This window comes from Diabrotica virgifera, chromosome 4 (genome assembly GCF_917563875.1).
Source record: "Diabrotica virgifera virgifera chromosome 4, PGI_DIABVI_V3a".
In the NCBI taxonomy this organism is placed as follows: Eukaryota; Metazoa; Arthropoda; class Insecta; order Coleoptera; family Chrysomelidae; genus Diabrotica; species Diabrotica virgifera.
Window position 1 is genome coordinate 68909149 of NC_065446.1, and position 14251 is coordinate 68923399.

General features: G+C 32.7%; 1 protein-coding gene across 2 annotated transcripts in view; it reads right to left on the reverse strand.

Annotated features, from left to right (window-relative positions):
- Window positions 1-14251, reverse strand: part of LOC114337279 (uncharacterized) — a 107167-nt gene that overhangs the window by 8997 nt on the left and 83919 nt on the right. The window contains exon 3 of one of the 2 annotated variants that reach the window (XM_050648239.1): window positions 10706-13134. The exons of the other annotated variant lie outside the window; for it this stretch is intronic. Coding sequence (XP_050504196.1) covers window positions 10706-13134 — 2429 coding nt within the window. The remainder of the gene's footprint in view (window positions 1-10705; window positions 13135-14251) is intronic. 2 annotated transcript variants of the gene reach the window in all.

A 14251-nucleotide genomic window follows, 5' to 3' on the forward strand; every position in this document is an offset into this window, starting at 1 on the left:
GTGTGCAGGGACATTGTCCTGCCAAAACAAAATACTTTTCGAAAACTATCTGCGTCCTCCCCCCACAATTTTTTTCTCGTAATCAGTAACCTCGAATAATAATTTTTAGTTATTTTTACGCTTATCCAGAACTTCAATCTTTGGAAATACAACAAAAAACTGTACCAGAAAAGGCTTTTCCAGTAGATTTTTAAAAACAAAATGTCTTAGATTAAGAACTAAATAGAGGTAATACTTATATTACTCTTTTCTGTACGAGTGAATGGTTTCATGTAGCGAAACAAACGATAATGGAAGTGCCCAAGAAAAATCTTGCTCAGCAAACCACGAATGATAGAAAATAAATACGTAAAAAAATTTAGATATTTGCCTTTGTCCTTAAAATTTTTTCTTTCCTTCATTTTCTCCAAAATTTCATCTGCCATCCAATCTTATACGCGCTTTTTCACTGAATCCATTTTTCATTGGTGTTTTAAAAATCTATTAATGCTAGCATTCTTCTGCTGTGAAAGGCAGAATTTACAAAACAGTTATCAGACCGATAATGACATACGCGGCAGAAACACGTCCTGACACAGAGCGGCCAAAATAATGCTAGAAACAGCATATGAAAACCTTTAGAAAAATCGATGGTAAGATACTGTGGGACAGGGCTAGAACTACTGATATACAACGGAGATGCAAAGTAGAGAAAATCAAGGACTGAGTAAAAAACCGAAGAGTAGACTGGAAACGATCACACAAGCCGGATGGAATGACAATAGAGTACTAAAGGCGAGAGACGGTCCCCCAATAGGAAGATGATCAGTGGAAAGAGCACGAAAACAACTTACTGGATGCACATTGAAAAACAGACATGTCATGTCTACACAAAAATAACAAGGGGGAAAAATCTTGATAATTAAAGAACTTAAAGTTTATTTAGCAGTAAATGGTTGACTTCAATGGTCAATACTTGTACTGGTACTTCAATAGTATAAAAGGTCCGGTTTCAGGTAAAATTTAAATATGTTTGAATGTTTTTTTTTTCTTTCATATAGCAATATAATTTCATAATAAAAAGCAAAAAAACCAAAAAGGGGGGTGGAAACATTAAATTGACCGGCAGGTATACCCTTCATTCATGGCCCTAACCAACTTAAATTAATTTACAAATAATGAAATTGACAAAAAAAACTAAATGCTAATACTTAATACTAATAAATATATAAGTTTTTTTTAACACATCGCTAATGCTTCAACCCGGTTCGACACCGCGGAGGTTTAGACCTTCTTTGTGTTTTTAATCTCTTTCTCTTTTTTATTTTATAATTTATTATACTTTTTTATTTTTTTTTATTTCTTTTTTGTTTTTTAATATTTTTTGTTTTCTTTTTTCTTGTTTTTTTTAATTTTTTGTATACATAGGTACATATTTTTTTATTTATTTTTTAATTTTTTCAATATAAATTTTTATACAATTTTATTCTTATTACCTTCCTGTAAAATTTACTTAATAAAATTTCACAGGGAGACAATATTACAAAAGTATAAACATAAAACACACAATAATTATTGCTAAACACATTCAACCGGACTCGTTCATTGCAAGTTAAATTTTCCTCTTAGTCCTTTTTAAAAACTCCCAGATGATTTGTTTAATCTTAGAATTTCGACGAGACAAATATAAAAGAGAAGCATTATTTTGTGGGAAAGGTATTTGTTCTTTGATCAGATTGTGCAACAAATACTTGTCTGCATCATCATTATGTTTGCATTCAAACAACCAATGATTAATGTCATCAACATATCCATTGCAATGTTTGAATGTTTGTTTTTCTATAATCTTGGCAATTAAAGTAGATTTAATTTATTTTAAAACTCATTTGAAAACATTTCGGGTATATAAGGCAAAGCAATATATTTTACATCCGTTTTTTTGTCGTCGCAATTATTGTAAATTTTGTGGATCCTTTGCTTTATTATAGGAGTACCGTCTAGTCAGTGTTAATTGTCAAAAGACCAACTCTGTCCACCTCGATTGTTTATCGCTCCGGACCGGTCTTAACAATGGGCCAAGTCAGATAAATTTAATAATATTTACGACTGCACTAATTGAAGTCAACCATTTACTGCTAAACAAACTTTACAATGTTAAAAAAATAAAAAATATAAAATAATTTCTTTCTTTGAAGAACTTTTTGGTGGAAGTCTTCAATAGCCATTGATTGTTTTCGTTATATTTTTTTGGATCAATATTTCTCTGTTTTCTTTCACTTAAAAACCTGAAAATGGTTCTTTCACTAACAATACCGGGGCACATAATCACTATATCTTTAACTGTTGTTAATGGATAAGTGAGTCAAGTCCAGTTTATCTGGAATTGATTGAAAAGTTGATGCCATTTTATCACATCAACTGCTAAATTGTTACAGATAAACTGATAATAAAATTTGAATATGTGTTATCCTAACGACAATAAATACATGTTTAATATAAAACAGTTAAAAAATATGAAAACTTTTATTAGCTGCCCAATAACAATACACTTTTAATTCAAATAACAGAAATATAACATAATTTAATCATTTATATCTAATACATACTGTAATAATTTACATAAACATTTATTAAAATTGGCAGATCCTCTTATCATTTATTTGCAAATAATATTACGTTTTCTGACCCGTGCGTATATCTTGATATATGCAGCTTTTGTATACTTTGAGAAAGCTTTTAACAGTGTGGAACACTACACTATAAAATACTCACCTAAAAGCAGTAGGCAGACTAATTGTACTGAACTTATTGTCAACATATACCAGAAGGTAAACACACGAATTAAGATGAATGAATTCATGGACCCAATAGCACTGAACAGAGGAATCAGCTAAGGTGACAAAATGTCACCAAAACTGTTTAACTAAGCAGTAGAGGATATGTTCAAGAAACCAAATCGGCAAGAGAAAGGAAGAAGAATAAATGGAGAATATCTTAACCACCTATGATATGCCGATGAAGTCTTCCCGGTAGAAAATGATGAAGAGAAGTTAAAGCAATGTACTTCTGGAACTAGATAGAGAAACACGAATGAAAGGTTGTTTGGGAAAGTATGCAACGTATTTTAGTATTTTAGTTTATTAGTTTTTTGTAGTTAAGCATATGACTAGTTAATTATGTAATACGATTAATTTCTTTTAAAACCTATAATCTTATTTTATATTCACCCTATATTTTGTATTTTACAACACTGCCCTGTAAAATGACTGGCTGTATCATATTTTGAGCAGATATTCAGAGAAAACGCACTTTTACTTTTAACACAAAGGCATCTTTGACACTAATGCCTTTCAAAGCACCACATGCGTCAATAATTTATGACCCAAGCTAAGGGCTGTTACCTCCTCGGCCCCGCAAAAGACGACAAAAAGTCAGTACAAAATTCTACGTCGAACGTGACACATTTGCCTAGTTCCCCACCCGGGTGGTCGTTCCGTCATGGAGATGCTGCCCAATCCTGGAGATACCGGCCAATTACACCCATTTTAAAGGTAGGTGCGATATTTTCTCTAACATTGATACAATTTATGAACATATAGCCAGGTCAACTTTTTCACATTTGCGTACAAACACACACATTTATTCATTTTTGCTATACTGAACGCACATACATATTTTATCTCTACAATTCTAAACAGTCCATTGTCTCTACTACCTAACTAATTAAACCCAGCGACCATTACTCATCAATCAGAAGACATTAGACGCTTCATTTTGGTTACTATCGAGCCAGGATTTTCATTTTTTAATTAATTAATATAGTTATTTCATCCTTTGTTTTACTTCATTAATATCTTAATATCAATTAAACGGTCCTTCGAAAAATCTATTCATATTTCAATTACATCTATTTAATTTGCATAATTAAGTGTGTTCATACTGTTCAACAATTTTATTTGATTACATTACATAATATAATTATTTGATTATATAAACATTTTGATTTTTCTATTATTATATTTATCATTCGTTGTTTAATAATACAACATTGGTTATTATTTATTGTGCTATATCATTTTAAGTGATTATTTTTTATTCAATCTGGTATTATAGGCATACTTTTTCTTACACGTTCTTCTTCTTAAATTATTTGGATTCTATCTGTACCTGTTTCGTTATCCTTACTGTACTTATCTATTTGTTGCTATTTCTGCTGTCTTGTATTATTGGCAATAATATTATTACTCATTTGCGATTATTTGTGTCTCACACCAAATAGTATAATTTGTCTTATTCAATTCTAGAGCATTTATTCATTTTTCGTTGGTTTGCGTTGTTTAATTTTGACTGCATTGTCGCTTTACATACGTTCTTACTTCTTATCTCGCAATGTTGAGCAAAATAAACACCTCCAATTCTTCGCTCCAAGCAGCACACCCTAGATTGAAACAGACACTCACATTCAAGCAGCAAGTCAATATTTTTGAATTATTCGTAGACGGGCAGATAAATTCGAAACCATTTTTATTGAAATTTTCACACATCGCACCGCTTCATCTCAATTTAATTCGTTCAGTTTTGTTCTACTCACTCTATTCGTACTCAATCCTTTTTCTCATTACTTCTACTTTCTACGTTCTTCGTAATCTCGTTAACTCTAGCCTTTGGTGCCACATAGCACCCTAGGGTTACTATTCAAGGTGTTAAATAATGTTTCTTTTGTTTTGGTTTTCACAATTTTATATACAGGTTCGTCTTTTGTTTGACTAAAAGGCCTTAAGATCATTTCGCGTTGGTTAAACAACATAATTTCTATGTAGACTGCTTGATTTCACCTTACTCATTCATTCATGCATTCATTCGTTTCACAGTAAGGGTTGCAAATCATCGTCTCACACTTCTCTTCGTTTTAACCAACCTGCAAATGAATTTTGCTTCTTAGTTAACCGCTTCTTCAAACATTATATCAAGTGAGAACCACAACTTTGTATTAGATATGTCTCAAACCGCTCAGTTCAGTTAGCTCAGACTTTTCTAGTAAACTCTTCTTTTTTTTCATACAACCACGTCCTATAGGCAATCTTATAGGTGCTGAATTGGTTCTTCTTCTGTTACATTCTGATCGAATTCTTTGCGAACCAAATCAACTTGTGGCCTTAGAAACGATTTTCGGTAATGTTCTATAGGAGCGAGTCCATATGGCTCTTTCAATTTCTTTTTGCTTCACATTTACACTTGCTTTTTGCACTTTGCTTCTACAAAGGTTTCAGAAAGTCGAAAACATATCTAAATCTGCAGTTTTTGTCCCAGCACAATCAAGTTTATGAGGATATTTTCTAAGCTATTTATTTACTTTACCAGAGACAACACGAAGGTTTTATGGTACTCTATAATTTCGACAACATAATTTATTTTATTTTCTTTCGATACATACTCACTTACTTTCCGGCATATAGTCATTTTGTATGCTAGGAAACCGTTTCAGGAAATCTCATAGAGAAACATGTCGGGTCTAAGAATCATTTTAGTTCTTCCCTGCATATGACACCGTTTCCTGAATACGATTTTAAGGTGTCCACTTACTTAGTTACTTAATTACTTATTTACACAGCTCCTTGCGCAGCTTTTTATACAACAAATTATTAAATTCGTTACTTACATCCAAAATTCGTTCTCGCTTCGACGTTCATCTACGTAATATGACGTTCGAGGCGTGTCTCTACATACCACTTTTATACTAGTCCTCAAAGGGCATTTCCTCTGTTACTTGATTTTCGATATTTTCATTACTTCTTCATCTGCAACATAAATCAAAGGTATCGATAAATTAACGTTAACAAGGAATTTTGGAACTATTCGAGAGTTCTCTGGAGATCGGCTCCTTGTAAACCGCTCCAAGAATATTCTCCACGTGTCTGCATCAAGTCACGTCTTCATATTTTCTTACTTTACAAAACTCCAAGAGTTTTCGTTTACTACAGGATCACATTCTCCTACGGCGTCACTAACACTATCGCTACTTTCTACATTCATGACGGTTTGCTAGGAAGTGATTCTCTTTCATCTACTCGCTCTCTACAGTTAGAGCTTATTCAGCTTCTAAAGCTCGATGATTCGCAGCAAGCAACCATCTAAATCTACCCCGGGGTACTCAGCGACTTTGGTTCAGATAATTTGACACTTTTCTCTTTTCGTTTGCCAAGGAGGAATTCGTCCATTATCAAGGTATTTTCCTGGAATGGAGCCGTACGACTGACGTCTTTTCTTTTTTTTTATCCTCTTGGCTTATTTCTCAGTGTCTTTTACTGGCCAAATGTCTGCTACAACAATATTATTTATATTAACATGTCAGATTGTACTTGTATGTGCCAAATTTCTAGTCTTTTTTACATGATCACCAATAGCAGGGTTGGAGTTCTTGGCACTCCTAATGTCCATGTCACATTTTGTCAACGAGTTTTTCGTCCAATCTTCACGTTTGGTCAAATTTCACAATTGTTTATTTAGCTTAATTATTTTCTTGTCAATCATAAGCCACATACAAGGACTGATCTCATGTTTTTCTCGGCATTAAATGCCATCTCATCAAAACCTCGCAGATTGTGTTAGTCGTGGTTGGTCACCGGCACAACTGTTACAGGTTTTCCCTACAATTGGCAGTTTTCTACCGTGGTCCACGTCGAAATTTCACTTTATTATTACTTATCGGCTATCGTCGAACACTTTCTTTCTAATTCCTACGACCCCTCGTAGAGCTTTCGACGCGGTTCTTCTTCTTTCTTTCGCATCCCACGGTTATCTGTCAATCAATAGAAATTTATATAGGAAAAAATGGTCTTATTTTGACAATCGATTGGATCAGATATCTTTTTCGGTTAACGGCGTCCGACGCGCTTGTTCATCCATGTATGGCAACCTCAGACGTTCGGTGGTCAAAATACGCCCACAGCTTATCTGGCAATCAATATTTCGTCCTTGCGGTATTATCCTGACAATCGATTGGATCAGATATCTTTTTCGGTTAACGGCGTCCGACGCGCTTGTTCATCCATGCATGGCAACCTCAGACGTTCGGTGGTCAAGGTATGCTTACGGAGTCATATTTCGTGTTCAGTGCATTCCTGTACTATACTACCTCTTTCATTACTTTTCTTTTATTACTATTATTTTATTACTTTTACTATTCTAACTCTTTTACTATTTTTACTATTCTATATCTTTTACCATTTTTTTATTCTATCTGTTTACTACGTTATATTATATCTCTTCATGTTCATATTTATACTTATACTTCCAATCGTTCTTAAAAACATTCGTTTTTGGAGGGGGAGAATGTTTGGGAAAGTATGCAACGTATTTTAGTATTTTAGTTTATTAGTTTTTTGTAGTTAAGCATATGACTAGTTAATTATGTAATACGATTAATTTCTTTTAAAACCTATAATCTTATTTTATATTCACCCTATATTTTGTATTTTACAACACTGCCCTGTAAAATGACTGGCTGTATCATATTTTGAGCAGATATTCAGAGAAAACGCACTTTTACTTTTAACACAAAGGCATCTTTGACACTAATGCCTTTCAAAGCACCACATGCGTCAATAATTTATGACCCAAGCTAAGGGCTGTTACCTCCTCGGCCCCGCAAAAGACGACAAAAAGTCAGTACGAAATTCTACGTCGAACGTGACACATTTGCCTAGTTCCCCACCCGGGTGGTCGTTCCGTCATGGAGATGCTGCCCAATCCTGGAGATACCGGCCAATTACACCCATTTTAAAGGTAGGTGCGATATTTTCTCTAACATTGATACAATTTATGAACATATAGCCAGGTCAACTTTTTCACATTTGCGTACAAACACACACATTTATTCATTTTTGCTATACTGAACGCACATACATATTTTATCTCTACAATTCTAAACAGTCCATTGTCTCTACTACCTAACTAATTAAACCCAGCGACCATTACTCATCAATCAGAAGACATTAGACGCTTCAAAGGTATTAGATTAAACTTTGGAAAAAAAGCAAGAAACAATGAGTAATACCTCAGAGAATATCATCACAAAATTTAACAAAGAAAATTAGACTGTGAAGATAAAAAGTCGAACCGATGAGCATGGACAGGACTTCATCTGCAAAACCTCAAAACAAATTTCTTAGAACAAATGACATATAGATGCCAATCATGGACAATGACAAGGTTGAGAATGTATAAATTAGCGAAAACTCAGAGAGCGATGGAAAGGCGAATGTTTGGAACAGGCTTGAAAAAAGAAAATGTAGGTGGATATGGAATGTTACGAAGGGGAAAGATGTCATCGAGAGAACAACAGACATAAAATGAAAATTTGCAGGCCATAATATCAAGTAGAAGGGTAGATTGAACAAACAGCTGATGCACTAGAGATCCTGAGAATCAAAACGGCTTAAGAAAGATCATAGATGAGGTGGACAGATTACTTAAAGAGACATGTCGGTCCAAGATGGATGAACATCGCAATGGGCAAAGAGAACATGAATGTCATAGGGGGAGGCTTATATTCGGACATGGATATAAAAAGGGTTTTAGATTTAGATAGATACGTTGTTTATATGTGATGGATAATTATAAAAATATAAAATATGATATGAGTTTAAAATATTTATGTATTTTGTTTTGCAAATTTTGTTTGTAATTATGTAGTATTCGCTCAATATCTTAATGACTTTTCTTCAACATTAAAAACGCTACTGCGTCAATATTGAATAAAATGACGCAAAGCAGTTATAGTCGGTTCGCTAAACTCAGACACAACTGGCTAGTGATTTTAGTGAGTAATTTTGCCAATTTGGGAAAATTGGCAAAAAAAATTACTAAATAGTTAATAAGTACTAAATAGTTAGTAATTTTGCAAATTTTGGCAAAATTGGCCAAAAACAAAAAAATTACCTACTAAAATCACTAGCCATTTGTGTCCGAGTTTAGCGAACAGACTATATCTGTTATGGCGAGCACGCCACTGTGTGTGTTTTTATTTCAAAATCTAGACTACATCGGAGATAATAAACACCCACGCTGATGATATTTTCGAGGTGTCAGTGATATGTTCCAGGACTATGAAAGATTTTAAGAAATAGTTTGTATTCATTAATTTAGTACCGTTTTGTACTCTAAGCTGTTACCAACTTAATAAACTTGTGTATTTCCTTCAGAGTTTCGTTACTTAATTCTCCAACGAACACACATCATTTTATACAGAATAAAAGTTACCTATATTCCAATTAGAAATGGTAAACGTTATAGTTATTTGGTATACTTTAGGTATAACATAATACTAAATTAATATTAGCAACTCCATAAAATTATATTCGATGAAACAGATAATAATATAAGTATTAATCAAATTTTAAGTCGCGTACATACACACTTGAGTATTCGTCGTGAATGAGCATTTGTTCGCCTTGTTTTGCTCAGATCAATACGGGGCGAAACTGGTTCACACCGCTCAGCACGATTAGAGTATTGTCCGTACTTTAAAATGAGCACGCATTCGTTTCGTACTCCTTGAGTACGAGAAAAACTAGATACGCCCGGAATGGTCCAACAGCCATCCCATTTTTACTCTGAACTCTTTCTTCTTAGTAATGAATCGGAAAGCAAGTAACAATATGTGTGCAATTTAAATAAAATTATATAATAAAGAAAAAAATGGAAATGTTTTAAGATAATTTTTACTTTTACTTATCGACCACTAAGCTCATTCGAGGCCAATGCTCATGTGTATAGGTATGCGTCTTTACTAGTTGCAGGTTACGGCTAAGTTTGATCCGTTCTGTTATATTTTGGTGTGCGTGTTAGACTGAAATCATGGATCAGTTTTATTCAATCTAAGCTATAAGAGTAGAGCAATCATTGATTCGAAAACTGACTTCATTAATAGTAGATAATGTAATTCGCGATCACAAAAGATAAGGGTTAGGTCGTCTTTAGATAGTCAATGCATTGTTGGAGTTTTGTGTTCAGCAACATCAGTGACGAATATGTAAATATTTTTAAGTGAATCATGAAATTTTGCACAAGGTATAAGTATGTTGAGAATGCTATTAAGATTATTAGCAGGCACTATTATTTTGATAAACATACTGTTCATAAGAACATTTGACAATAGGCTCTTTCGAGTCTTTTAATGTGCCTAATATACTTTTATAAGTAATTTTCACTTCTTCAGTTTCTTCATCGCTAACAGGCTTTAAAAGATTAAGTACAAAAATATATATTGTTGATGACGGCTTGTATAGCAACATTAAATGTAGTAAATCATATATATTAAACCGTTTGGTTTTACTGAGTAACTGGTCTAAGTTCCTCGCGTAAACTAGATAAGCGAAAAGGCCTACATCAGAAATTGATCGTTGAAGATAATCTACAACAGTTTTCGCAAAATCTTCTTTTGACTCCTTCATACTTTGGCACAGCAGATCCAGCATAATGTGTTCATTGATTGTATCCTTAGCAACGAAGTTCTGTTTCCAATGTTGGATAAAATTATCAACAAATAACTGTTGATTTATATGATTTTGAAATTCCACGAAATCATAACAGAATAAACAAATATTTCCTTTGCTTAGTTTGGAGAGCATTTGAAATATCATTTTATAATTAATATCATTGTCTTCTTCTCGATAGGCTAAACAGTACAAGACAAAGGAGTTGATATTAGACAAATGTTTATCACCTTCTGTGAAATAAGTTGTAATTATATTTTTAACAAACGTTGATGACAAAGATTTTATAACTTCTTCATCTAATGTTCGTGTAAGTAATTTGTTCAAAAATTCGTAACTTTTCTTCGTTCCTAACATAAAACGTTCGATCATTTTCCAGCAAGTTTCAATATATCGAAAAGCATATTTCTTGGATACTTTCGTTTTTACAAAAGAAGAAAATATTCCTTTATCGCATTCTTCAAACATGTTCGTAAAGTTTATAAATAAAGTTAATACATCTTCAGATTCTGTTTTAACAAACACTTTTAGAGCAAACAAACATATGAACTTGAGCGTAGAATACGAGTTTGGTTTTATAAGTTTGATTAATTTAACAACATAATTTTGCTCCAAAAACTGGTTACTTAGTATTAAACTACATTCTTGCATTTGTGAGTTTTGCATAAACATATTTTCAATGTAAGAATAAAGAACTTTTTCAGGAGATCTTGCAAATAAACTGCAAAAAGAAGGTAGTGCGGCTTCCTGTAAATTTCCGTCACATAAATTTAATAATAAAGGTATGTAATTCTGTGGAATCATGACTTCTTTAAAATAACATAGTACTTCATTATTAGTTAGAGATGTTTTTAAGTGTTCATTACAAAATTTAGTAAATTCCTCCTCATCTAATAGTTGTACAAGAATCTCCAATGTTGATTTCTTTCTTAGATTGGTTGCTTCTGACCAATGATTTATCAGACAATCAAAGATCTTCTTACCAAGTTCTAAATGAGAATAATGCTTGATTTTCTTGCAAAATTGCATGAAGTATACAAATTTATTTACATATTTGGAAAGAAGTTTTGGGTGATGTACAATTAAGGTTTTAAATAATTGCCTGAATGTCCATTCCATCCCATTAGATTGGTTAATCAAGGAAGATAGAATGTTTGTTTCTAACACTGAAAGGTATTTCTTTGAACTAAGTGACTTGATCAAAGGCCATCTACCATATGCATTTTTAACATTTTTTAATACTTCCAATATCTTGGCTTCTGAACAAGTCAAAGCAAACTGGGGAAACTCGATATTATAAGTTAATAGGGACGATATGACTTGAAAGTCGCTGTTGGTAAATTCTTCATTTTTTGCTAATATGGTTTCAATGGCAGACACAAATTCTGGATAATCTGATAAATTAATACAATTTTCGGGATATCTTTTGCACAAATCAACCAGTTCACCTATTAAACAAGCTTGAACATCTTTGTAGTACTTAGATGTCGATGGTACCTCTTTAAGAAACAACGACACTAATTCTAAGAAGAGTTCATACTTCAGTTTAGAATTTTTAAAATCTCGTTCATAATTCCATGAGTTCTCAACACATGAACGTTTCATAAACTCGGTAGCTTCTAATTTGAAAGCATCACGATCATTTCTGTATGCGTATTCCAAAAATGCTACCTCTATATCAGCATAATCGTAACACTGAAGAATATCCTTTGTACGCATCAAAACAAGTTGTTGCTGTATAAAATTCCAGTGTTCTCTAGTAAATTCTTCAGTTTTGAATTCCGCAAGTAAAAATTGTATTTGTCGCATATAAGCATGGGGCTCTTCATTTTTATGTCTAGAAACTATATATTCCAAAACCCTATCCAAAGATAACAAATCATTGTTGTGAGCACACGTGCTAATCAAATGTTTTATTAAAGATTGTCTATTTCGCATATCACAGCACAGGTTTATCAGTTCCTTGATAACTGGAATGGATTCAGAACTAGGATAGTATTGCAAAAAGTTGTCATCAGAGCTGTTCTCATATTTGATTCTAGCCCATTGGTATATTACATCTTTACCCGGATTCAACTTTAAAATAGTCTCGTCGATAATTTCCAGAAAATTGTTAATGGAATTCTGTGGAAAAACAGTATTTAATGATTGGGTCAATAATTTCCATCTTGTATTTTTCGGAACATGTTTTAAGAGTTGAATGCATAAAGAATTTCCATTTAAATCTTCAAACTTATTTGGCATCAGATGTTTGCAAAATATTTGGAATTCTGATCCAATACTCTTTACTAATGTTCTAGCATTCAGTATTTTACCAAATCTGTATGAATCGTTATGAAGTTCTTCCTTAAGAACCACGAGTAAACTGACACTGGCTGAAGCTGTCAACTTGTCGCAACAAATTTTTTCATTACGGTACAACTCTAGAAAAAGTTCGGGATATTTACAAGCTAATACAGTTAAGACATTTTTTTCTTTATAAGGTTTTTTGATAATAGATTCCCAATGATTCATGTATATTCGGAATAACCGATCGCTTCTATTCAACAGATAAAGAACTTGATCTATGGTTAAGATAGTTTCATGTTCGCGGAGTATTTCCTCAACTCTAGTAGCGGAACAGGCTTGTAGTACATTCAATGCCACGTAGAAACCATACCTAAAAAATATGATAAAGAAAGATAAAGTAATAAGAGACAATACAATTATTTTATGATCAAGCATTGGAGTTGAAAATTAGATGATACGAGGATATAGTAAAAAAACCCGTAGCCTAATATAGAAGCAATCTAAATTTGAAAGTTTATTTTGTAAGTACATATTTTATTATTCACCATTCTCTCCTAATAATTGGATCGATCCATTCAACGATACTGAAACTATTCTATAGGTACTTAAAAAAATGTTTATCTTGATCTACAACCCTGGCATACACAACTTACATCACCTCTTTTTTGGAAGAAAATTTATGACGTTTTAAACTTTTTGTCAATCGAGGAAAAACGCGATAATCGGACGGAACCATATCGGGTGAATAAGGAATTGTTCAATAAATTGGAAAGGTAACTCATGATTTGTTGGCATGTATAGGTATATGCGATTTGTGTGCAGGGTCATTGTTCTGTAAAAACAAAATACCTTTTGTAAACTTTCTGTGCCCTCTCTCCACAATTTTTTCTCGTAATCAATAACATCGAATAATAATTTTCAGTTATTGCTACGCTTTTTCAGAACACCAATCTTTCCAAATACCAAAAAACTGTAGAAAAGACTTTTCCAGTAGATTTTTGAACACGATATTTCTTAGGTTAAGAGCTAAATAGAGCTAATATTTGTACCCTCTTTTACGAGTGACTGGGTTCATGTAGCAAAACAAACAATAATAATCTTGGTCAGCAAACCACGAACGACAGAACAAACTCAGTCAATCAACCTTCGTTTTGTTTGCGTATGTAGAAACAACATTTTTGTAACAACCTAATTACTTAAATTATATACATTTTTTATATACATATTATATTATACAGTAAGGGTTTTTTTCCCTTACTGTACAAAATAAATACGTAAGAAATTTAGATTAATTATTTATATGGGAAATAAGCCACAATTAAAATGAAAAAAATAATTTTATTAACGTTTCGACGCCCAAATCTGGTGCCGTTTATCCCAAATGCAACGTCACCCGATTTGGGCGTCGAAACGTTAATAAAATTATTTTTTTCATTTTAATTGTGGCTTATTTCCCATATAAATAATTAATCATAAAAATGCCACAA